General features: G+C 44.8%; 1 protein-coding gene across 1 annotated transcript; it reads right to left on the bottom strand.

The window, feature by feature from the left end:
• On the bottom strand, positions 1-23604 carry mtr (5-methyltetrahydrofolate-homocysteine methyltransferase). The gene is made up of 33 exons (XM_069664407.1): positions 23562-23604; positions 22379-22590; positions 21831-21920; positions 20589-20658; positions 20375-20467; positions 19962-20068; positions 19674-19733; positions 18698-18792; positions 18446-18546; positions 17950-18011; positions 17673-17740; positions 17421-17500; positions 16886-16998; positions 16644-16784; positions 16269-16454; positions 16011-16190; positions 15766-15882; positions 15192-15332; positions 14309-14398; positions 13653-13805; positions 13073-13180; positions 12363-12463; positions 11815-11882; positions 9440-9560; positions 9083-9164; positions 8448-8546; positions 7741-7816; positions 7501-7656; positions 6839-7038; positions 6325-6528; positions 6001-6193; positions 5537-5649; positions 1-623 (listed from the first exon to the last, which is right to left on the bottom strand). Exons 1-33 carry the CDS (start codon positions 23602-23604, stop codon positions 534-536), a joined length of 3813 nt encoding a protein of 1270 aa, XP_069520508.1. The 3' UTR covers positions 1-533.
• Between the last annotated feature and the right edge of the window lie 228 nt (positions 23605-23832).

Raw genomic sequence — 23832 nt, 5'->3', positions numbered from 1 at the left:
ACATCAAGTTCAATGCAACAGGAAGTAGAATTAAACATGTTTACAGCTGTGAAGTAAGTAAGTGTGTGTGTATGATTCTGCTTGCAGTTATTGATGGTGTGAAGTCAAATGGGCTGTCACAGGTAAGACTCTGAGAGGCACCAGGGTAATGTGTTACATAATGTGGACACTGAGTACAATAAGAGTGATGATCAGTTTACGTAGATTATCATCAGCAGATTATTTAACCTGACTCTCTCCTTATAAACAGGAATGTATTAAAGATGCACCTCTATCATCACACTCCCTGTGTGTGTGTGTGTGTGTGTGTGTGTGTGTGTGTGTGTGTGTGTGTGTGTGTGTGTGCCTGTGTGTCATATTCTGCAGATACAGAGGACCCTGTCTGTGGCCTGTTAAGGTATAAATAAAGACCTGTGTAGTGGATAGAGATGGTGATCCTGTGGTGGATGTGAGCGTCTCCCTGTGTGGGGTGGTCTGACTGTAGACCTGATCCTGGATCAGTCTGACCTGGCTCTGGTCTTGCTGGTCCCTGTCTACTCCTCAGAGTCGTATCCCAGCACAGGAGCCAGCCACCTCTCCACCTCCTCCACCCTCATGTGTTTCCTCCTGGAGTAATCCTCCACCTGAACACAGGAGGAGCAGAGACAATACAGAGGTCAACATCTCGTCCTGTCTGCTGCTAATCCTGCTGCTAATCCCACTGTGATCCCACTCTGCTTTGTGGTGTCCACTCTGTGTCAGTCTGTATAGTGATGTAGAGAGTCCTGCACTGCTCCTCCTTTCTTAGTTAAACTGTAGAATTATTCTCTCTCTCAGATTGAACTTGAGTGTGTTTGGATGTTACAGTGCTGTGTTTGTGTGTGTGTGTTTGGATGTTAAAGTGCTGTGTTTGTGTGTGTGTGTGTTTGGATGTTACAGTGCTGTGTTTGTGTGTGTGTGTTTGGATGTTAAAGTGCTGTGTTTGTGTGTGTTTGGATGTAACAGTGCTGTGTTTGTGTGTGTGTGTTTGGATGTTACAGTGCTGTGTTTGTGTGTGTTTGGATGTTACAGTGCTGTGTTTGTGTGTGTGTGTTTGGATGTTACAGTGCCGTGTTTGTGTGTGTGTTTGTATGTTACAGTGCTGTGTTTGTGTGTGTTTGGATGTTACAGTGCTGTGTTTGTGTGTGTGTTTGGATGTTACAGTGCTGTGTTTGTGTGTGTTTGGATGTTACAGTGCTGTGTTTGTGTGTGTGTGTTTGGATGTTACAGTGCCGTGTTTGTGTGTGTGTTTGTATGTTACAGTGCTGTGTTTGTGTGTGTTTGGATTTTACAGTGCTGTGTGTGTGTGTGTGTTTGGATGTTACAGTGCCGTGTTTGTGTGTGTGTTTGGATGTTACAGTGCTGTGTTTGTGTGTGGGTGTTTGGATGTTACAGTGCTGTGTTTGTTTGTGTGTGTTTGGATGTTACAGTGCTGTGTTTGTGTGTGTTTGGATGTTACAGTGCTGTGTTTGTTTGTGTGTGTTTGGATGTTACAGTGCTGTGTTTGTGTGTGTTTGGATGTAACAGTGCTGTGTTTGTGTGTGTGTGTTTGGATGTTACAGTGCTGTGTGTGTGTGTGTGTGTTTGGATGTTACAGTGCTGTGTGTGTGTGTGTGTGTTTGGATGTTACAGTGCTGTGTGTGTGTGTGTGTTTGGATGTTACAGTGCTGTGTGTGTGTGTGTTTGGATGTTACAGTGCTGTGTGTGTGTGTGTGTGTGTGTGTGTGTGTTTGGATGTTACAGTGCTGTGTGTGTGTGTGTGTGTGTGTGTGTGTTTGGATGTTACAGTGCTGTGTTTGTGTGTGTGTTTGGATGTTACAGTGCTGTGTGTGTGTGTGTGTGTGTGTTTGGATGTTACAGTGCTGTGTTTGTGTGTGTGTGTGTGTGTTTGGATGTTACAGTGCTGTGTGTGTGTGTGTGTGTGTGTGTGTGTGTGTGTGTTTGGATGTTACAGTGCTGTGTTTGTGTGTGTGTTTGGATGTTACAGTGCTGTGTTTGTGTGTGTGTGTTTGGATGTTACAGTGCTATGTTTTGTGTGTTTTTGGATGTTACAGTGCTGTGTTTGTGTGTGTGTGTCTGGATGTTACAGTGCTGCGTTTGTTTGTGTGTGTTTGGATGTTACATTGTTTGGATGTAACAGTGCTGTGTTTGTGTGTGTGTGTTTGGATGTTACAGTGCTGTGTTTGTGTGTGTGTTTGGATGTTACAGTGCTGTGTTTGTGTGTGTTTGGATGTTACAGTGCTGTGTTTGTGTGTGTGTGTTTGGATGTTACAGTGCCGTGTTTGTGTGTGTGTTTGTATGTTACAGTGCTGTGTTTGTGTGTGTTTGGATGTTACAGTGCTGTGTGTGTGTGTGTGTGTTTGGATGTTACAGTGCCGTGTTTGTGTGTGTGTTTGTATGTTACAGTGCTGTGTTTGTGTGTGTTTGGATGTTACAGTGCTGTGTGTGTGTGTGTGTGTGTGTTTGGATGTTACAGTGCCGTGTTTGTGTGTGTGTTTGGATGTTACAGTGCTGTGTTTGTGTGTGTGTGTTTGGATGTTACAGTGCTATGTTTTGTGTGTGAGTGTGTGTTTGGATGTTACAGTGCTGTGTTTGTTTGTGTATGTTTGGATGTTACAGTGCTGTGTTTGTGTGTGTTTGGATGTTACAGTGCTGTGTTTGTGTGTGTGTGTTTGGATGTTACAGTGCTGTGTTTGTGTGTGTGTTTGGATGTTACAGTGCTGTGTTTGTGTGTGTTTGGATGTTACAGTGCTGTGTGTGTGTGTGTGTGTGTGTGTGTTTGGATGTTACAGTGCTGTGTGTGTGTGTGTGTGTGTGTGTGTGTGTTTGGATGTTACAGTGCTGTGTTTGTGTGTGTGTTTGGATGTTACAGTGCTGTGTTTGTGTGTGTGTGTTTGGATGTTACAGTGCCGTGTTTGTGTGTGTGTTTGGATGTTACAGTGCTATGTTTTGTGTGTTTTTGGATGTTACAGTGCTGTGTTTGTGTGTGTGTGTGTGTGCGTGTGTTTGTGTGTGTGTGTTTGGATGTTACAGTGCTATGTTTTGTGTGTTTTTGGATGTTACAGTGCTGTGTGTGTGTGTGTTTGGATGTTACAGTGCTGTGTGTGTGTGTGTTTGGATGTTACAGTGCTGTGTTTGTTTGTGTATGTTTGGATGTTACAGTGCTGTGTTTGTGTGTTTGGATGTTAAAGTGCTGTGTTTGTGTGTGTTTGGATGTTACAGTGCTGTGTTTGTGTGTGTTTGGATGTTACAGTGCTGTGTTTGTGTGTTTTTGGATGTTACAGTGCTGTGTGTGTGTGTTTTTGGATGTTACAGTGCTGTGTTTGTGTGTGTTTTGATGTTACAGTGCTGTGTTTGTGTGTTTGGATGTTACAGTGCTGTGTTTGTTTGTGTGTGTTTGGATGTTACATTGTTTGGATGTTACAGTGTTGTGTTTGAGTGTGTGTTTGGATGTAACAGTGCTGTGTTTGTGTGTGTGTGTTTGGATGTTAAAGTGCTGTGTTTGTGTGTGTGTGTGTTTGGATGTTACAGTGCTGTGTTTGTTTGTGTGTTTGGATGTTACAGTGCACCTACATTACCCACAATGCAGCTTGTCAGCTAACTCTGTTGTTGCAGTTTGTGTGTGCTGTGCTAGTAGCTGCTAATGTAGCCTCTGATGAGCAGCTGTTATGGTCTGTTTCTAACTTGACATGTAAAGTGTGAATTGGTCTCAGTGATAAGAACAAATGTTTGATGTAAACATTTTCTCTCACTATGCATGAATGCTCCCCAGATGGAGCCCTGAGTATAACAAACGTGCTTTCACACCACGTTGATGTGATCAGATGGAGCTAAAGCAGCTATCAGATCCCCTCAACATGCACAACAAATAAGAGTTATAGCTGATATGCACTCTGTAACATTAATCACACTTCATGTTGTCATCACAAGTACAGTTCTCTCGTGTCCTGCAGGTCTAATTCACACACACACACACACACACACACACACACACACACATAATTAAAAGTAGAAGTGAAACATTCACTTCTTTTTAACCTGCTCCTCATTCAAACTCAGCATGTCCTCCATGTTTGTAGTCTTTATTGTGAAGGAAATTTTTATGTTAACCTGTTTGATCATGTGTTTAAATTTCTTTAATATTATAGAGCCAACAATTATGGTATAATCAGCTAAGGTTAATTTTAAGGATATGTATTGTCTGCTCCTCTCCAGGGTCTTGTGCATGATTTACTGTTGCTCCTTCTGTCTCAGAGAGATAGTTGGTGGCCTTGTCTGGGCTGAGAGCTCCAGGGCAAGGGACAAACTCTAGATAGTCAGGCGCTTCAGCTAAAGTCATAACAATAACACCTTACTTTGTCTCTGTGAGAGGGAGTTCTTTCTGTAATGTATAACATACACTGTGAACCTTGAGTCTGTGTCAGTCAGCTAGACAGCTGCGTGCTGTGTAGTACTGGTCTGACCCAGCTCGAGTTGTTAATTGCTTTTACTCATCTTTTAATATTCTTCAATTAAATTACATCAAAAGACATCTATGTTTCCCTAAGAACTTTATTGGTCTCATCATCAGAAATTGCCACCACATTTATAAAATCAGTTTTACCAACCTTTGAGTCACACTTTATAGTCTCTGCTCACTGACTGTTTTTATTCCACTCTCTTTTTCTTTGCTTATTCTAACAACTTCCTGCAAACTACGTCAAAATAAAAGTCTTCCACCTGCTCAGTGCAGTACTCCTTTTCAAATAATGGATATACAGTATATGATATATGAAAATATTTGCGCCGAACAAAAACAAAAGGGAGAGCATCAGAGAGGAGGGTTAGCACTGCAGGTAAACACTGGATCAATAAAGTACATCTATTTATCGATCTATCTACGGACTAGGGATGCACCGAAGGAGAAAATCCGGGCCAATACCGATGTTTAAAACAACAATTTGGCCGATGGCCGATACCAATGTTTTTTCCAATAACTGTAATTTCTGTAATAATTAATGCCCTCATCTAGATAGGGGGCCAAAATTAGCCTTAATTATAAAATTATTCAGGGCTTCACCACGCTCTATGAGAAAGCATGAATTCAATCTTTCAAATTCCCAAAACATCTTTTTATTTAAACTTCTTTCACATAAAATAATCTTTTTTCAAAAAATACCTGAAAAGCCTCTTCAGCCTGTTTTTAGAATAACCTGCTCATAGGACAAACATTTTTCAGTGCTTACATAACTGAACAAAGATGACTTTCTGAAAACATAAAAACTTTTAACACAATTAAAGCAGTTAAATAATAAAAACATCGGCGCATGCCAGCTTATTTGTCGATGGGCCAATGTCTGTCAACACTGCCGCTATCGGCCGATTCCGATGCATCGGTGTATCCCTACTACAAACCAGAGTTTCTGCCTTTCTGTACTGTACCAGAGTATTTTACAACATTAATATGATTATATTAAACATATGATATAATTAATATATCTCTGTGTTATGTGACATTAGGTGTGTATTATCTGTGTACCTGGTCCTTGGTGATCTTTCCCACAGCGAAGTACGACGCCTGAGGATGAGAGAAGTAAAGTCCAGAGACTGAAGCAGCCGGAGACATGGCCAGAGACTCCGTCAGACTGATACCTGCACACACACACACACACACAAACACACACAGTCATTACATCAAACACATTAAACTGTTTAAAGACAGGTTGATGTGGAGGTTGTGTTTATGAGTGTGTCCTGATCCAAAGACCTCCTCACTGTTACAGTCCAGGAGGAGCTCCTGTCTGTGTGATCTTCATGTCAGGCAGTATTCAGTCCTGTTGCTCCCTGTCTGTGTCGACTCGGTTCGGCGTGTTTCATAAAGTCACCCAAAAAACTCAGCCTGTGATGATTCAGTTTCCCAGCAGCAGGTGAGCCTCATGACAAGGTTTCTTGTTGTTTATGACGACACCAGAACCTGTTGAAACAGCAGAATAATGGTCTTACCGGTCTTCTCCTGGATCCCAGCCAGGCTCCACATGGTGGTCTTCTCCGTGTGGTCGGGCTGGCTGGGGTACCCCGCTGCAGGTCTGATGCCCTGATACCTGACTCTGTGCAGGTCTGAGGCCTGCAGCTCCTCCTCACAGCTGTACCCCCACAGGTCCTTACGCACGCGACAGTGCAGCTCCTCCGCAAAGGCCTGCAGGACACACAGAGGAGACAGCATGGCAGCATCAGTCAGCACATCATTACCTGACATATACAGGTCCATACTGGTCTAAACTGGTTTAAACTTGTCTGAGACAGGTCTAAGGCAGGTCCACACTGTACCTCAGCCAGTCGGTCAGCCAGAGCTTTGACCATGATGCTGCTGTAGTCGTCGCCCTGATCCTGAAACTGCTGACTGAGCTCCTCGGCTCCAAACACGCCCACAGCAAACAGCCCCAGGTAGTCCTCCACCCCGCTGCCTGCAGGGGCCACGAAGTCCGACACACACAGGTAGGGCCCCGAGCCGGAGCCGTCCACCTTCTCCACCTGTGACACACACACACACACACACACACACACACACGCACACAGTTTAACCATTAGAAAACCACTTGAGGCTGTCTCCAGCAGTGAGTCAGTCCCCATAGAGCCCCATGTTAAACTTTACAGCAGAAATAAACATGTTTACAGCCTGGTACAAAAAACAGTTTGGGTCTCTATAGCTCATTTCTCTCTTCATGACAACTGTACGGGGAGAATCTTTATACAACTCACCTGTTTACATTATATTAAGGCTTAAAGTGATGCATCATCTTTGAGTGACAGGTGGGAACCGTTAGCTGTGCATGACCCTCACCTGTTGCCGTAAGCCGTGAAATCTGGCGATGGGCTTGGTGTCTCGCTGCACTGTAACGTCATGATTGTACACATTGATGTCATCACCATCACTCTGGGCCTGCCAGAAGCCCACCAGGCCCCGCCCCCTCACGCTGTTGCTGTCAATCATCTTGTGGAGCAGTCGCTGGGCGTCGTCGAAGACTCGCCGCGCCTCCTGACCTGAGGAGGAAGGTGATACTGAGCAGGGTTCGACTGTGACCTGAGGGCTGAGGTCATCAACTCTGAGGTCACTGAATGTCACATGTAGGCTTCCTGCTGTGGCCTCAGAGTTTTACTGATGATGACACTGATGACGTCACTAAACTACAACAGTCACATGCATCTCCCTCAAACCTCTGTATTCACTACAAACTGTTTCATATGTGAACAATAACAAGACTTATATTTATCCTTTAATGTAGCTTAGTTAACAACCAGCACCGTCTTATAGACATCTTTTAACACAGATGTTCTCTTAAACAGGAACAACCTGATTATCGAACATGTTAATAAACTTCAGCACCAGATTATCTTCAGAAACATGTTTTGTCTTCTTGCTATTTAAATAACTGAACCTCTGAGTAGGACAAGACGTGTCAGGTTGGACGTCTTCAGACTGATGAACAGAGTGAGACCTCGTACCGACGGTCTTGTCGTTGAAGATCTTGGGGTACCCTCTGTTGGGGTATTTTCCTCTGAGCTGCCACACGTCAAAGAACGGCTTCCAGTCGATGAAGTCCAGCAGGCGGGTCAGGTCGTACTGCTCGAACACACGGGGGCCCAGGCACTGAGGACGCACTGACACACACACACACAGTATCACACACAGGTTATCCTCTGCATGATATAATAAGGACAGGTAGTTTACCTGTGCTGACTGACCTGGTCTACTCTGAGACGTCCAGTCGATGTGTAAACTCTTCTCTCTGGCCTGTGACAGAGACAGGAAGCGACGGTCCTGAGACAGGAAGATGAGGAGGAGGAGGAGGGGGAGGAGGAGGGGGAGGAGAGAGAGAGAGAGAGAGCGAGAGAGAGGACGAGGAGGAGGAGAAGGAGAGTTCATTTCAAGTTAATCCAGTGTGTTCACACTAACGTACTCGTGCAAACGTCCGTGACTGTGGAGGAAACATGAATGTGAGCTGGTTACAGCACAGGGACGGAGGAACAGGCTCTCTGTGCTCCTGCATGATCACATTACAGAGCTTCTCGTTAAATATAATCGTAAACATCTCTTTAATAAGAACGTAAAGTGAATATGTTGAGCTGATCACGATGGGCTTCACATTGAAGTGTTTTCTTTCATCTTTTTATGCATTAATGATTAAAATTCATCAGCTTACAAATGAATTTGATAAGACTTCTTTTGTAATGCAAACTCTGTTAAATGTAACAAATAACCCACAGTGTGAACAAACTCCTGTACATGTGCCCGTCCTATATATGAGGAGACACACGACAGAAGCTGTGTGTCCTCCTGCAGCTGTGCAGAGGCTCAGGTGTGCTCCTGCAGGCTGCAGTCACATGTGATGAAGGTTGAAGATGCAGCTCTCTCTATGTGGGTCACTCAGTGCTTCTATGCGTCTCCTCACCTTCAGGGAGTCGTAGTGCTCCTGCCTGATGTCCTCGTACTCCTCCTTCAGGTCTTCAAAGTACTCCTCCCTGACCGCCTCGTCCAGCAGCTGAGAGCACTGACACACAGGGAGAAACAGACGCAGGTTACAAACATCTAACACATCCCTCAGATCTGAGGTCTGATCGTCCTCTCTGCTCGTTAGCTACACTTAGCTAAACATGGTGGCTGTCAGACTGGTGTCACAGGAACACCGTCCTGCTGATCCAGGGTTTCAGAGTATCTTAGAGCATCTACACACACGTTCTCTGTTTTCTGGTCTAAGGACAGTCTGCAGTGTCCCATGGTTCTCTAGATTAAACTCTCACTGGTGTGTCTTAGTTAGCAGTTAACAGTTACTGTGAAGCACTGTGTAGCTTCAGCAGAGGCACGGCATGACATCATACACTGCATGTCCCAGGTGTGTTCCTTTACATTTACAGTCTGGGTTTATTTAACAAGACAATCTGCTTCAAGTTCAGTCTCTAATAAAAAATACACGTTTTTACTGAGTATCATTATATTTCAATGTAACCTTTGTGTTCAAATGAACCCTCTGAGCTAAGTTTACGTCAGTTAGTAATGAATCAGTCTGTAGGCGGCTGCAGCTCTCACCACCACAACGCTCCGCGAAGCATCCAGCACGTGAACAACCGGAGAGGAGTACCGAGGGGCGATCTTCACCGCCGTGTGTGTCCTATAACACAAAACACACACACACACACACACACACACACACACACACACACAGTGCTGTTACACACAGTGTACTTTCCACAGTACTACTAACAATCACTGATGACAATAAAAGCACAGATTCATTATAAAGTTCAGTAGAGCTGATTTTATGTACTGTTGACTGATCCACAGCATCATTACAGCAACACTCAGCACGGTCAGGTGTTCTCTTCCTTATCTCACTTATATATATATGTGTGTGTGTGTGTGTGTGTGTGTGTGTGTGTGTTTTACTTGGAGGTGGTGGCTCCTCCTATCAGCAGAGGTGTGTCCATCCCCAGTCTCTGCATCTCCTTGGCCACATAGATCATCTCGTCCAGAGAGGGAGTGATGAGCCCGGACAGGCCGATGATGTCTGCAGACACACAGACACATCAAGCATCCCTGCTGGTGATATTATATATATACGATAATATAACAACATACAGTCATGTGAAAAAATGATGACACCCTATGAAAGAAGTTTTTTTTTACATATTTGGACATATGGATATTTAATAACAATTTCAACAATACTGAGAGATTCAAGTGATATAACTAAACAATTAAAACTGAAGAAAAGACTTTAAAACTTTCCGTAAAATATAATTTAAAAAAAAATGCAATTTCTGTTGAGGAATAAATTAGGACACCCCCACATTTATTCCCACTTAAAATGGCTAAAATCACAGACAGGTGTATCACATCAGGTGCACATGAATAGAACATAGTTACTCAACATTTTGAAGGAGGCTTGCCCTATTTAAACCTCAGACACTTAGTTTGGTGTGCTCCTGATTGTTGAAGTGAGAGTGAAGACCATGGTGAGATCAAAAGAGCTGTCTGAGGCCTTCAGAAAGAAGATTGTAGCAGCTTTTATGAGTCTGGTAAGGTATTTAAAATGATCTCAAAAGAATTTGACATCAGCCAGTCCACTGTCCGGAAAATAGTCTATAAGTGGAGGACGTTCAAAACAACTGCCAACATGCCCAGGTCTGGCCGTCCAAGCAAGTTCACCCCGAGAGCAGACCGCAGGATGCTAAAATTAGTCACCAAAACCCCTAAAATGTCATCATCAAAGTTTAACTTTCATGGGAGGTGTGCAAGGAGGAAACCATTGCTCTCTAAGAAAAATAATGGCATAATGTTCTTTGGACAGATGAGTCTAAAATTGAATTATTTGGACACCAGAACAGAGGACATGTTCGGCGTAAACCAAATACAGCATTCCAGGAAAAGAACCTCATACCAACTGTGAAGCATGGAGGTGGAAGTGTCATGGTTTGGGGATGCTTTGCTGCAGCAGGACCTGGCCAGCTCACCATCATAGAATCCACCATGAATTCTACCGTATATCAGAGGGTGCTTGAGAACATGTGAGACCATCTGTAAAAAAATTAAAGCTGAAGAGGAACTGGACCCTGCAACATGACAATGACCCAAAACATACCAGTAAATCCACCAGGGACTGGCTGAAAACTAAGAAATGGAGAGTCCTGGAATGGCCGAGTCAAAGCCCAGATCTTGATCCCAATGAGATGCTGTGGGGTGACTTGAAACGGGCTGTACATGCAAGAAACCCTCAAACATCTCACAGCTGAAAGAATTCTGCGTTGAAGAGTGGGGCAAACTTTCCTCAGACCGATGTCAGAGACTGGTAGATGTTATTTCAGCCAAAGGGGGTAATACTAGCTATTAGGTGGTAGGGTGTCCCAACTTTTTCCTCAGTTAGAATATGCATTTTTGTTGTTATCTTTTGTTTAATGAGTAAATCAAGGTTAATTTTTGTTGTTTAGCTGCAATTAAATAACTTTCTTTCCCAGAGATAAATAAAAACAAGATTAGACATCGGTATGTGAACATTTCTTAATAAAGAACTGAATATTTAATGGGGTGTCCTCATTTTTTCACATGACTGTATATATATAAAAATCTATAGACAGCTTGCTCTGCCTCATTTAAAGGGGAGGTTATCAGACAGTGAAGCTGTGTGTGTTCAGTGAAGACGGCTGGAGTCAGAGGTCGATTAAAGCTGCAGTAAATGTGACTTTCTTCACTCATTCACATCATCTATAGAACAATACATTATGTTCTTTGTTATTAACATGCTCTCCATTGTTATTATAGCGAACCTAAAAAACAACATATAAGTACACTGATGTACTCTGAGATCTGTGACAGCTCGTCCTGTGTTTCTGTTCATCTGTAAATGATTATATTGATTGATAACTTCTAACATCTATTCAGAAGAATTACCTGAACACAAACATATGTTAAATGATTATGATACCAACAGTGAGGAAAGTAAGAGGGCTGGTTTAGCCCTGAGCAGTGTCTGCAGGCTTCAGCCCAACAGCTTGTGTTTCCTTAGAGGCAAGATGAAGTCTGAATCTCTTTGTTCTGCTCGTACAGGCTTCAAAGCTGTGAGGCAGGCCGAGTGAAGAAGATGGGACAGACAAAGTTACAGCGACTGCAGCTGCTCGTCCAACTTTACATCACATGTTTCCTACATTTATAAAACATATTTGATCAATATTTTTACTTTATTTTTTTTATTTGAATTAAGCACTAAAAATAAACTGATAATCTTATGAACACGTTCAGTGTGTCAGACAGCCTGCGCTCTGTACCTGCTCTGTTCCTGACGGCCTCTCTGAGGATCTGATCACAGGGAACCATCACACCCAGGTCGATCACTCTGAAACAAACACACACGTTAAACAAACATCACGTCTTTGTCATCCAACTTCATCAATGATCAATATTCTTTAATGGGTTATATCTGCTGTTCAAACGTCGACACTATGACAGCACGCTGTTAATGCTGCTACTGCGCCGGTCCTGTCTCCTTCACAATAAAAGCACCATGTTTCAGCCTGTGCACATGGCATCAAATCAACCCGGCCCTGTTTTCCCATGATGCATCAGTATGGGGATGAAAAGGCAATGTGAGGTGAAGCGTGCAGTGAGCTTAACGCTGAGCTCACACAGAGGCCAGCAGAGGATCATACCATCATCATACACACAAAGATCCTGCTGTACATGAAGAGGTCTGCCTCGGACGGATTTTAAATGTCTGATGGAAACAAAGAGATTTACTGCAGCTCATGTTTATATTCCGGTGTGGCAGGAAAAACACCTTTCATACTGTCCTCCTGCAGCAGAGAACCAGTCTCACCTGTAGTTGTTGCAGCCGAGCACCACACCTACGATGTTCTTCCCAATGTCATGCACGTCTCCTTTGACTGTGGCCAGGACGATGGTGCCCTGATACGGATCCTGCAGGAGGAGGAGAGACAACCAGAGGAGGAGGAGCAGACATTTATAATTATCTAGTGATGGAGCTGCTCTCCTGGTGAGAGGGGAGCACTGAACACATGCTGTCACTGCTTTATCATTCTGATGAGCATCGTCAGCTCGCCCTGTAAAGACTGAAACAATCTGTAGGCTCAGGGTCAGACTGACAGACATTTATTCAATCTCAACCTGTGGCTGTTTACATCAGGTGTGTCAGCTCTCACCTGCATCAGCCCGCCTGAAGACCTGCGGATTACTGACAGCTATGTTTAAGCCCTCTCCTTTAATATCACACATGAAGCAAGAAAAGACATGAACATAATCTCCTTAAAGCACATCCACACTGCTGTAATACACGACTCAAACAGGAAGTGAGTTCAGATCAGTGTTGGATCAGACACCGACAGGACAAAGGTGTTAATTCACCTGTGCATGTGTAACTTGTGTTACTCATCAGGTGGAACAATTCTGTCTGTTAGAGTGAGCTGTGGAGTGTAAATAAAGCTGCATCAATAATAATGTTAATGTGCTAGTACTAAGACATCACACACAGCGAGCGTTACATGACACTGATATGAATCCGACACTGACCACGTCCTCCGTGGATCCTGACAGAGCCTTCATCTCCTCCCTCTCCTTCTCCATGAAAGGAATCAGATGACCCACGGCCTTCTTCATCACACGAGCCGACTTTATCACCTGCACACAGGTTAGTATTACTGTTATTATTCTCTTATGTAATGGACACAACTAAAACTGCATTAAAGCCAGTTAACAGACAATATAAGACTTATAAGACAGTGTTATCAAACCTCAGTAAGAGAATCTGTGCTAATGCTAATGCTAACATGGTTTAGGAGCATAAGTTTAATCACCGTTTCAAAATGAGGAAACACAGTGAGCAACTTTAACCAGCTATAAGCAGAGAGGTCACACTGTGATATCAGACGGAGTCCTGTGTGCGTTATCATCGGGAACTTCAGGAGTCACTCAGATGACCCCCTGAGAGAGGACCAACATGACGTGTTCACCGTACAGTCTGAAAAGTGCCTTTAAACTGATCCTGTGTCTGCTCCATCGCCTGATTTTCACTCCTCGCTGTCACAGGTGAAATAAACACTCCTCAGGTGATCACAGATACAAACTGCTCAGGTGATCACACTCTCCGTACCTGTGGCAGGAACATCTTCCCCTCTCCGAACAGATCTCCCACCACCTTCATGCCGCTCATCAGAGGACCCTCAATGATGTGGAGAGGACGGGTGTACCGCTCCACCTGAGCCCGACACTCCTCCACATCCTCCACCACGTGCTTCTCTATGCCCTGACACAAACAACAACAACAACAACAACGAAAGCGACAACACAGGAAGAATTAAAGAGCCAGCAGGTGAGTGAACAGAGAAACAGACAGGTGTCTCTGTCAGCGTTTACTCTGAAAGGTAAAAACAGGTGAAGGTGAGATTCAAACTTTGTCTGCTGAAACATGTTAAACTGATCGGCTCCTTTAAAAGAACCAACTGTCATTAACAGGAACCAGTCTACACAGGTACAGGTGAGGGTGCACACTGTGACATGTCTGAACAGGTGAGCAGGTCATCAGTGTTTCACACCTACAGGCCCATTAACACACTCAGACTTCAGATCTCTCAGTTGATCTTTAAGAGGAACAACAGAGCGCTGAAGAGACTCTGTTTTCATGCTGCTCTGATCTGATGATGTCATAAATAAATAACAATCATTATTGATTCTTCATGACTGCAGTAAGAGGAGACAACCTGTGTATCAGGTGTCCTACAGAGCAAACCTGAAGATGCTTCAGCTCACCTTGATGAGAGCGTACTCTAGCCTGTCCTCCACACTTCCTGCTCTCCACTCGTCCGTCTGAACCACCTTCTTCCCTCCTTTCACGTTGTTCTGCAGACACACACGTACAGTCACTGTGTGTATGTGTGTGTGTGTGTGCGCAGTGTGTGGGGCATGCTCGCCGTAAGGAAACTGCACCTTTAAAAGCTAACTGGTGGTGTACTTTGAGACCGACATGAAGAGGCTAACAGTGTGTGCTCTTGTAAGCAAAGTGGTTGTAGCCTTTGATGACAAAGCAAACGAGAGAGTAACACAAAATCAACTCCTTATAATTATAATTATCCAGAACTTCTGCAGTATTTACTGACTCTGACACTCCCATGAAAAAGTAGCGCAAGCACAGGTGGTAAAAATAAATAGACATACTACAAATAGACGTGTGGGCTGCCGTTGCGTTACCCATACGTTACGTCATCTAGCGTTTCTAACGATGTTCAAATGTAAGTTTAATCAGCGGGATCAGCTCGGTGTCGGTAACTTTTGGAAACAAAATCGCTGTATCCCACTTCCTGTCGGCACACACGACCCCCCGCTGTGTGTGCGCTGCAGCTCCGCTAAAGTAAACGCTCCGCTGCACATCCGCTCCGTTACCAGCCCGTATCTGTGGCCACAGCGTCAACGAGCACTGGGACGATGTGCGTAACTAAAAACCTGCCTCTGTGTGTCGTTTGAACAGAGCGTCTGCAGAGCTGGCCAGGAGAGCAGCTGATGATGTCACCAAACAGACTGGTCCGATTTATTGATTACATTAATGTTTCATCACAGGGTGTGTGTGTGTGTGTCAATCATGTGTAACATCAGCTGTAATCTGTGTGTGTGTGTGTGTGTGTGTGTGTATGTGTACCTGAGCGTAGGTCAGTAGCTTCTCTGTAGCCTCGGTGTCTCTGTTCCAGATCAGGTTCTCACACAGTAACAGCAGCTCTTTATCGATGTCGTCGTACACCGGCAGACTCCCCGCGTTCACTATCCCCATGTCCATACCGTCCTGACACACACACACACACACACACACACACACACACACACACACACACACACACACACACACACAGTGAATACAAACTCTCTGTTCTTAGTCCTCCGTAGAGTTTAACCCCCTCATGTGTGTTTTATGATTCATGGGACACAGAATGATTCACTCAGACTCACACACTCATGATTATCTTTACATACATCAGAGTCACACCTGTGTGAACATCAACTGTTGTTACTGAAGCTGCACAAACTGTCCCACTGCTGCAGGAACAAGATTTACTCTGTGGTGAGTCACAGGATCACATCTTCTCTACTCTCAGAAGGATCTACTCAGATCAGTTCTATGTTGTTAATGTTATAGTAGTCCACAAAGGTTACCTGTGTGTGTTACCTGTGTGTGTTACCTGTGAGTGTTACCTATGTGGAGGGTCACCTGTGTTTACCTTGATAGCGTGGTAGAGAAAGGCTCCGTGCATGGCCTCTCTGATCACCTCCATCCCTCTGAAGGAGAACGACAGGTTGGACAGACCTCCACTGACCCGGGCCCTGGGTAACGTCTCCTACACGCACACACACACACACACATACGCGCACACACACACACACACAAACAATGATAAATGACAGTAAGGATTAACCATATAGTGGAGGAGGAGATGAGCAGGTGTGTGTCATCAGCTTGTGTTACCTTGATGAGTTTGGTGGCTCTGATGAAGTTGATGGCGTACTCATTGTGTTCCTCCATGCCGGTGCCGATGGTCAGGATGTTGGGGTCAAAGATGATGTCGTTGGGGTCAAATCCCACCTTACTGACCAGCAGCTGGTAGGCCCGCGTGCAGATCTCCACCTTACGCTGCGTGTCTGTGGCCTGAGGAGCACACACAGCATATCAGCAAGTGTATGTGTGTGTGTGTGTGTGTGTGTGAGTGAGTGTGTGTATCCTCACCTGGCCCTCCTCATCGAAGGCCATCACCACCACGGCTGCTCCATAGCGTTTGACGGTGGCGGCTCGCAGCAGGAAGTCGTCCTCGCCCTCCTTCAGGCTGATGCTGTTGACCACACACTTCCCCTGACAGCACTTAAGCCCCGCCTCGATCACGGAGAAGTTAGAGGAGTCGATGCACAGAGGGACCTGAGAGGAGGAGGAGGAGGAGGAGGAGGAGGAGGAGAGGTTGATGATAATCTTTAGTCACTAACAGGCTCATGTGATGAACACTGACAGCCGGGCTGCATAGCCGCAGCTGCCTCAGCAGCAAACCATGTGATTACAGGTAACAGGTGTTCTGACAGAGACAGTGTGTGTGTTGATGTCTGTCAGTACCCGTGCGATGTCGGGCTCAGAGGCGATGTAGTTACAGAAGCGGGTCATAGCCGCCGGCCCCTCCAGCATCCCCTCGTCCATGTTTACATCCAGGACCTGAGCACCCATCTCCACCTGGGCCTTGGCTATGCTCAGAGCCTCCTGCGCACACACACACACACACACACACAGAGGACACACAGCTGTATTAAACATTGACATTAACGAGTACATAAACTACATAACTAGATAATAATGATCACCTCATAGTTTCCTGCCATGATCAGTTTGGCAAACTTGCGAGATCCGGCCACGTTGCAGCGCTCGCCGATGTTCACAAAGTTTGTGTACGGACCGATCCTGAACGGCTCCAGACCTGCAGGTGATGCATGTTATAATACATCACATTAACGTTCTGTATGTTGGAGCATCCAACAGGGAGAGGTGGAGAATGGCTCGATACGTTTGTTTTACACTCGCCCTCATAATAAAGGGGTGGAGCTGAAGGTTGTTAATATACACTGAAAACAAAGGGTGAGGAAGGTGGAATCACCTGTGCTATTATTTCTTCTCTTACGATACCATCAAATAATCACATCTGTTCCTGCATGTGCTGCGGAAGGAGAATATAACCTATACGCTGCTAGAAGGCTTTTAATTTGAAACAACAGAACAGGAAGTGTTTGCTTTCTTGACATTGATGACTCAACGTAAATAAATAACAGAATTCATTGTTTGTTTGATATTTACTGTATGTAGAATCACCTCCTTCGTTCATTAGTGTGTTTTGTGTGTTACCTGACAGCAGCAGGTAGTCCTGATAGATATCAGCAGCAGGAGCTCTGGGCCTGCAGTGTCTGACTGCCTCAGATATAGCTCTGTGTGTGTGTGTGTGTGTGTGTGTGTGTGTGTGTGTGTGTGTGTGTGTGTGTGTGTGTGTGTGTGAGAGAGTGAGAGAGAGAGAGGGAGAGAGAGAGAGAGTGAAGAACATTAGATTATAAATGTTCACACAGCATCAAACTACACATTGATCAGAGATCTGACACAGACCTGATGTGAGCCGGAGTCGTCCCACAACAACCTCCAACTATGTTCACCAGACCGTCCACAGCAAAGTCCTGCAGAGAGACAGACAGAGAGAGAGACAGACAGACAGACAGAGAGACAGACAGGAAAATAAAGGATCACATGCAGGAGGGAGGAGACAACAATCAGCACATTTCTCTGGTTTGATTTTGAACATGTATTTGACCTTTAAGTATTTCATATAAAGTTATTCTTATGAGACCTACAAATAAAAGTGTATAAATATCTAATGTAATGAAACCTTTAGGTGTGAGGCTGTGACCTGCGGGGTTTCATCATACCCTCCAAACGTGTTGGGAAGACCTGACAGAGAGAAGATAACACACAGATCATGACATCATCACGACATCATCCAGGTGCGCTGAACATCACAGGTGAGTGTGTGTAACATGCACAGTGTTGTGTGTGTGATGTCCTCGTCTCTCTCTGTATTGACTCTCTAAGCTGATCTGTGTGTGGACCTGCAGGTTAAAGCTCCAGAGCTCAGCTCGACTCTAACACACATCATTCACCATCTTTCGATGAAGACACTTTGCTGCTGTACGGCTGCAACCACCACCAGACTTCCTGCAGACTTTCCAAGTAAAGTTACCTGACTGTTGATCAGTTCTCACTCTGACCATCAGAACGTTACACTGGATCACATGGATGACTAAATACAGCTGAGATATCTTCACATGTAGACTAAAATACATTCTGTGTGTGTGTGTGTGTGTGTGTGTGTGTGTGTGGTTTACCTGCGTTGGGGTAACAGATAATGAAAGCTGTAGTGCTCTGTCCGATAGCCTCGATGAACGGTCTCATCTCTGTCGCCCCCAAAGCACAGTTCAGACCGATGCTGCAGCAGAGACACACACACCAGTCAGAGAGACCAACACGACACAGAGTGTCGACCTGTCACACAGCTGCAGTATGATGCTGGTGTAGTTTGGTGTGATGTAAGACTTCCAGTATTAGTAGTAGTATATGGTCGTGTTACAGTCACTCACCACAGAGGTTTAGCGTGGGACAAACTCACTACAAAAGCTTCTCCTGTCTGACCCGACAGCGTGCGTCCACTGCGGTCCACGATGGTCCCTGAGATCTGAGCCGGAGGGACAGAGTCATTCAATATATGTCTGATTAGCACATGTACATATCCTTACATGCAAAGCAACAGAATAACGCCACAGCAGCTCATGCACAGGCTGGAAACAGGCTGCAAACAGGCCGGAAACAGACTGTTAACGGGCGGTAAACAGGCCATAATCAGACCATAAACAGGCCGGAAACAGACTGTAAACAGGCCGGAAACAGGCCGGAAAGAGACTGTAAACCGGCTGTAAACAGACTGTAAACAGGCCGGAAACAGACTGTAAACAGGCCGTAATCAGACCGTAAACAGACTGTAAACAGGCCGGAAACAGACCCGAGACAGACTGTAAACAGGCCGGAAACAGACTGTAAACAGACCGTAAACAGACCGTAAACAGGCCGGAAACAGACTGTAAACAGGCCGTAATCAGACCGTAAACAGGCTGTAATCAGACCGTAAACAGACCGTAAACAGGCCGTAATCAGACCGTAAACAGACTGTAAACAGGCCGTAAACAGACCGTAAACTGGCTGTAAACAGGCCGGAAACAGACCGTAAACAGACTGTAAACAGGCCGTAATCAGACCGTAAACAGGCCGTAATCAGACCGTAAACAGACTGTAAACAGGCCGTAATCAGACCGTAAACTGGCTGTAATCAGACCGTAAACAGACCGTAAACAGGCCGTAATCAGACCGTAAACAGACCGTAAACAGGCCGGAAACAGACTGTAAACAGGCCGTAATCAGACCGTAAACAGGCCGTAATCAGACCGTAAACAGACCGTAAACAGACCGTAAACAGGCCGTAATCAGACCGTAAACAGACTGTAAACAGGCCGTAATCAGACCGTAAACTGGCTGTAAACAGGCCGGAAACATCATACGTACAAATATGGGCTTTCTCTCGTAGCTCTCCTCAAACTGCAGGTCGATGGCAAACAGAGCCGCCTGCAGAGGAAGCACACAGAGCTGTTACATGTATCAGATCAAATTTAATGTATGTATAACACACTGTATGATGTCTGAGTGCATAGATTAATAAGGTTCAGTGTGTATCGTAGTGTGTAAAACGTGCCTCATGTTTGTTTTAATTGGCTGGTCAGCCTCCTCTGTTCTACCTGCTCTCAGACTGACTCTAATTACAGGTGAAAATTAAGCCAATCAGGTGAGAGCTACCTTTGCGTTGGCCGTGTCAAAGATGGTTTCTACCAGCAGGATGTCTGCTCCTCCGTCTAACAGCCCTCTGACCTGCTCAGAGTACGCCTCCACCAGCTTGTCAAATGCTGCGTACACACACACGCACATACACACACACTTCAGTGCTGTACATGTCTGCTCACTGCACAATAACAGGAGGTTATAATGAAGCAGATAAACAGTGAGTTGATGTTTTACACCTGTGCTCTTGCTGCTGTCACGTGTTTACATGTTTGCTGCTGTGTTAGCGCTCAGCCTGAGATCATTCATATTGTTATAGTACATGACATCTGATGGATCCTGTAAAACCACATGACTACTACTACTATTCATGTTCCAGGGCTCCTGTCTAACCCCCCCCCACACACACACAGTCAGCTGTGATATCTTACTGATGTTCCTGTAGTCGGGTCTCTCCACAGATGGGGACACAGACAGCGTCTTATTGGTGGGACCCACAGCCCCCGCCACGTAACGTTTACTACCTGATAACACACACACACACACACACACACACAGATTACAGCTGATGTTACACATGATTGACACACACACACACACACACACACCCTGTGATTAAACATTAATGTAATCAATAAGTCTGACCAGTCTGTTTGGTGACATCATCAGCTGCTCTCCTCGCCAGCTCTGCAGACGCTCTGTTCAAACGATAGGCCTGAAACACACACACACACACAAACAGTTCTGAGGTCAGCTGGAGGCCCCGCCCCCTTTCTCTACAGTTCTCTCTGATAGGACAGGGAACCTTCCTGGTTTTTATAACGATGTCAGTCTGACATGTGGAAATATAAAAGAGATATAAACACGAGCTGATCTCTCTGTTTCACATGTTTGTTGGAGTTGCTCTCACACACAGAAACTCTGGATGACTTATAGATATTAATAATAAGATTTCTAGAGGACAGTGGATAGAAAGAGTGGAGAGAGGAGAGAGAGGGGGATGACATGCAGCAAAGGGCCGAGGGTGGGATTTGAACCCGGGGACCGAAGCCTCTGTACAGAGGACACGTGATTTAACCTCTGAGCTGAACTGACGCCCCAATTTATTTTAAGTTATTTACCATTAATCTATCAAAAAAACAATGAGATGATTTCATTAGCTGGAAACAAAATGCTGAGTCCTTACAGCTGCAGTGAGAGTATCGTTCTGTGTGAAGCATTATGATGCTGTGTCTGTCTGACACGGGATGAAGGTCGGCGTCTCAGGAGGAGATAACAACAACAAGGTCACAGCAGTGGGTGACGAGTAAACAGCTTGAGAGTTGACGTGTGTGTGTGTGTGTGTGTGTTGTTGTTGTCCACAGAGCAGTTAAAAAACCTGCTAAGACCCACTAACACCCGGCTTTTTTTGCAGAGTCACATGACTCTGCAGTCGGCCCGGGTCATTATCGCCTTGGCTCCGATCAACATTGATGGGAACACAAAACCTGTTGACACACTAAGCTCCGCCCCCTTTCCGGCGCGATGCTATACTCCATACGTAACTTCTGTGACTCCTCGTCATCTCAGCTACAAACTCCGCCCGTTTCCGTCCGAGCAGTGCTCGATCATCGTTCCAAATTTGTCGGCGCCGAGTTTGATAAACAGACTGAATGGGTAACAGATACAATAAAGACCTAAACACCGTAACATCTTCACTGGTTATTAACTCTGTCTCCGGCGCATTTGTGACATCAGACGGTGACGCAGCAGAAAAGAGACCGACAGGAGGATACTTCACTGGAAATGGGAACAGAGACAATCAGCATCCATACGTGGGTTTTCCCGAGTCTGAAAAAACCTGCGTCAACGCGCTAAATTTAGTGGGAAAGGGGGTAGGAGTCTCACCAGGTGTTCCAGTCCGTAGTCTGCCTGAGCCGTGCAGGTGCTGCTGAAGGTGTTGGTCTCTATGATGTCAGCACCGGCCAGCAGATAGTCCTGAAACATTGGGGGTCAAAGGTCACGCATTGTACACAGCTTCAATCACAGTAATAATGCAGGATAATGTACAGACGTGTTCTGCACTTTTAAATCAATTGATCAACTTTTAGATGTCGTACCTTGTGTATATAATGTAGTACCTTGTGTATATAATGCAGTACCCTGTGTATATAATGTAGTACCCTGTGTATATAATGTCGTACCCTGTGTATTCAGTTAAGTACCTTGCGTATATAATGTAGTACCTTGTGTATATAATGCAGTACCCTGTGTATATAATGTCGTACCCTGTGTATTCAGTTAAGTACCTTGTGTATATAATGTAGTACCTTGTGTATATAATGCAGTACCCTGTGTATATAATGCAGTACCCTGTGTATATAATGTCATACCCTGTGTATTCAGTTAAGTACCTTGTGTATATAATGTAGTACCTTGTGTATATAATGTAGTACCTTGTGTATATTGTAGATGATGTGAGGCTGAGTGATGCTCAGCAGGTCGTTGTTGCCCTTCAGAGGAAGAGGATGGTCTTTAAACTCGTCTCCTCTGAAATCTTCCTCCTCTAGTTTCTGCTGCTGGATCATCGTCCCCATTCCTCCGTCCAGGACCATGATCCTTTGCTGCAGCACGGCTCGCAGTTCCGACTCTAATGCACTCCAGCATCCTGGAGGAACAGACACAGGACTTATTTATGGATGGATGGAAGCTAACCCTAACACCTTTACAGTGAGAGAAATACAACTAACTAGCCCTAACCCTACAGCAGCTGGTAAACAAGGTGATGAAATAAAATGAGACAAAATATTAACAAGAGTCCCCTCAGCAGGAAGTGACAGAGCTCTGTGGAGTCAGGGAGGGAAGCATCTCAGATTAACAAACATTTATTTAAAGGATCCATACATTTGTTTTTAAGGAAGTGTCTTATATATGAATCAAACAAGATATTTATAAGTGTAAACTAATCTTGTCAGTGCTCTCTGCTCGACAAACTTTGTGACAGACATTTCTGAACTGATGTTATTTTACTTCTGCTCTGGTATAAAATAAAAATAACAAACACAGATAATCTGTGATGAGTCCATACAGCCTGATCGAACACTCTCCATCCACAGACTGACCTGCTGCTGTCTGATAATTTCATAACTGCTGTGCTGAGTTCAATCATATTCAGAAATAAAAGATGTTTCACATGGAGCATGTATGTGAAAGAGGAAAATACAATACAGTAAATTATTCAAGCATGATGAAAATTATTATTTATCTCTGTCTCAATGTTTCTGTTCAGTCTTATTAATTGCTATAATTATCATTATTGTTATGTACTTTAAAACATTCAGTGTTAAATCATGTTAAATTTAAATAATCAGGAGTTAAAATGTATTAAAGCTAACTCTACACAGGCCACACTGTCACTTCCGGTTGTTAAGTGTAATAGTTCACTGAAGTTACACAGACACACACGTGTTGTAACAAGTGGACAACTGGACAGCACAGAGTTCAGAGTGGACACACACACACACACACACACACACACACACACACACACACACACACACACACACAGATAGATAAAGTTAGCTCCGCAGGCTAACAGCTAACAGTAGTTGAACCGGAGCTAGCATTAGCTTAATTTACCCGCTCCTGTGGGGGCCTGGCGGAGGACGTTAGTGGGCGCCATGTTGGTCCGAACCAGCCTTAAAAACAGTCCCGCTGTCCGCTGAATCCTGCAGCTCAAACTTGTCAACCCGCCGGCAGCTTGTTCTCCTCCTCTGCTCCTCCTCGGGTCCTCCTCTGACCCGATAGCAGCAACGCACGCACTTCCGGCCAGAGCCCTTCACAATAAAACAGTCAACACCTTCTTTGTCTCATATAGCCCAGTAAGTAGTTTTTTAGTGTTTTACCTCAC

The sequence above is a fragment of the Semicossyphus pulcher genome, unplaced genomic scaffold, assembly GCF_022749685.1.
Source record: "Semicossyphus pulcher isolate SPU_LCO1_2020_fin unplaced genomic scaffold, fSemPul1.0.p SCAF_16, whole genome shotgun sequence".
Classification (NCBI taxonomy): Eukaryota; Metazoa; Chordata; class Actinopteri; order Labriformes; family Labridae; genus Semicossyphus; species Semicossyphus pulcher.
The sequence above is the reverse complement of the archived record's forward strand: the minus strand, read 5'-3'. Positions and strand labels throughout refer to the sequence as shown.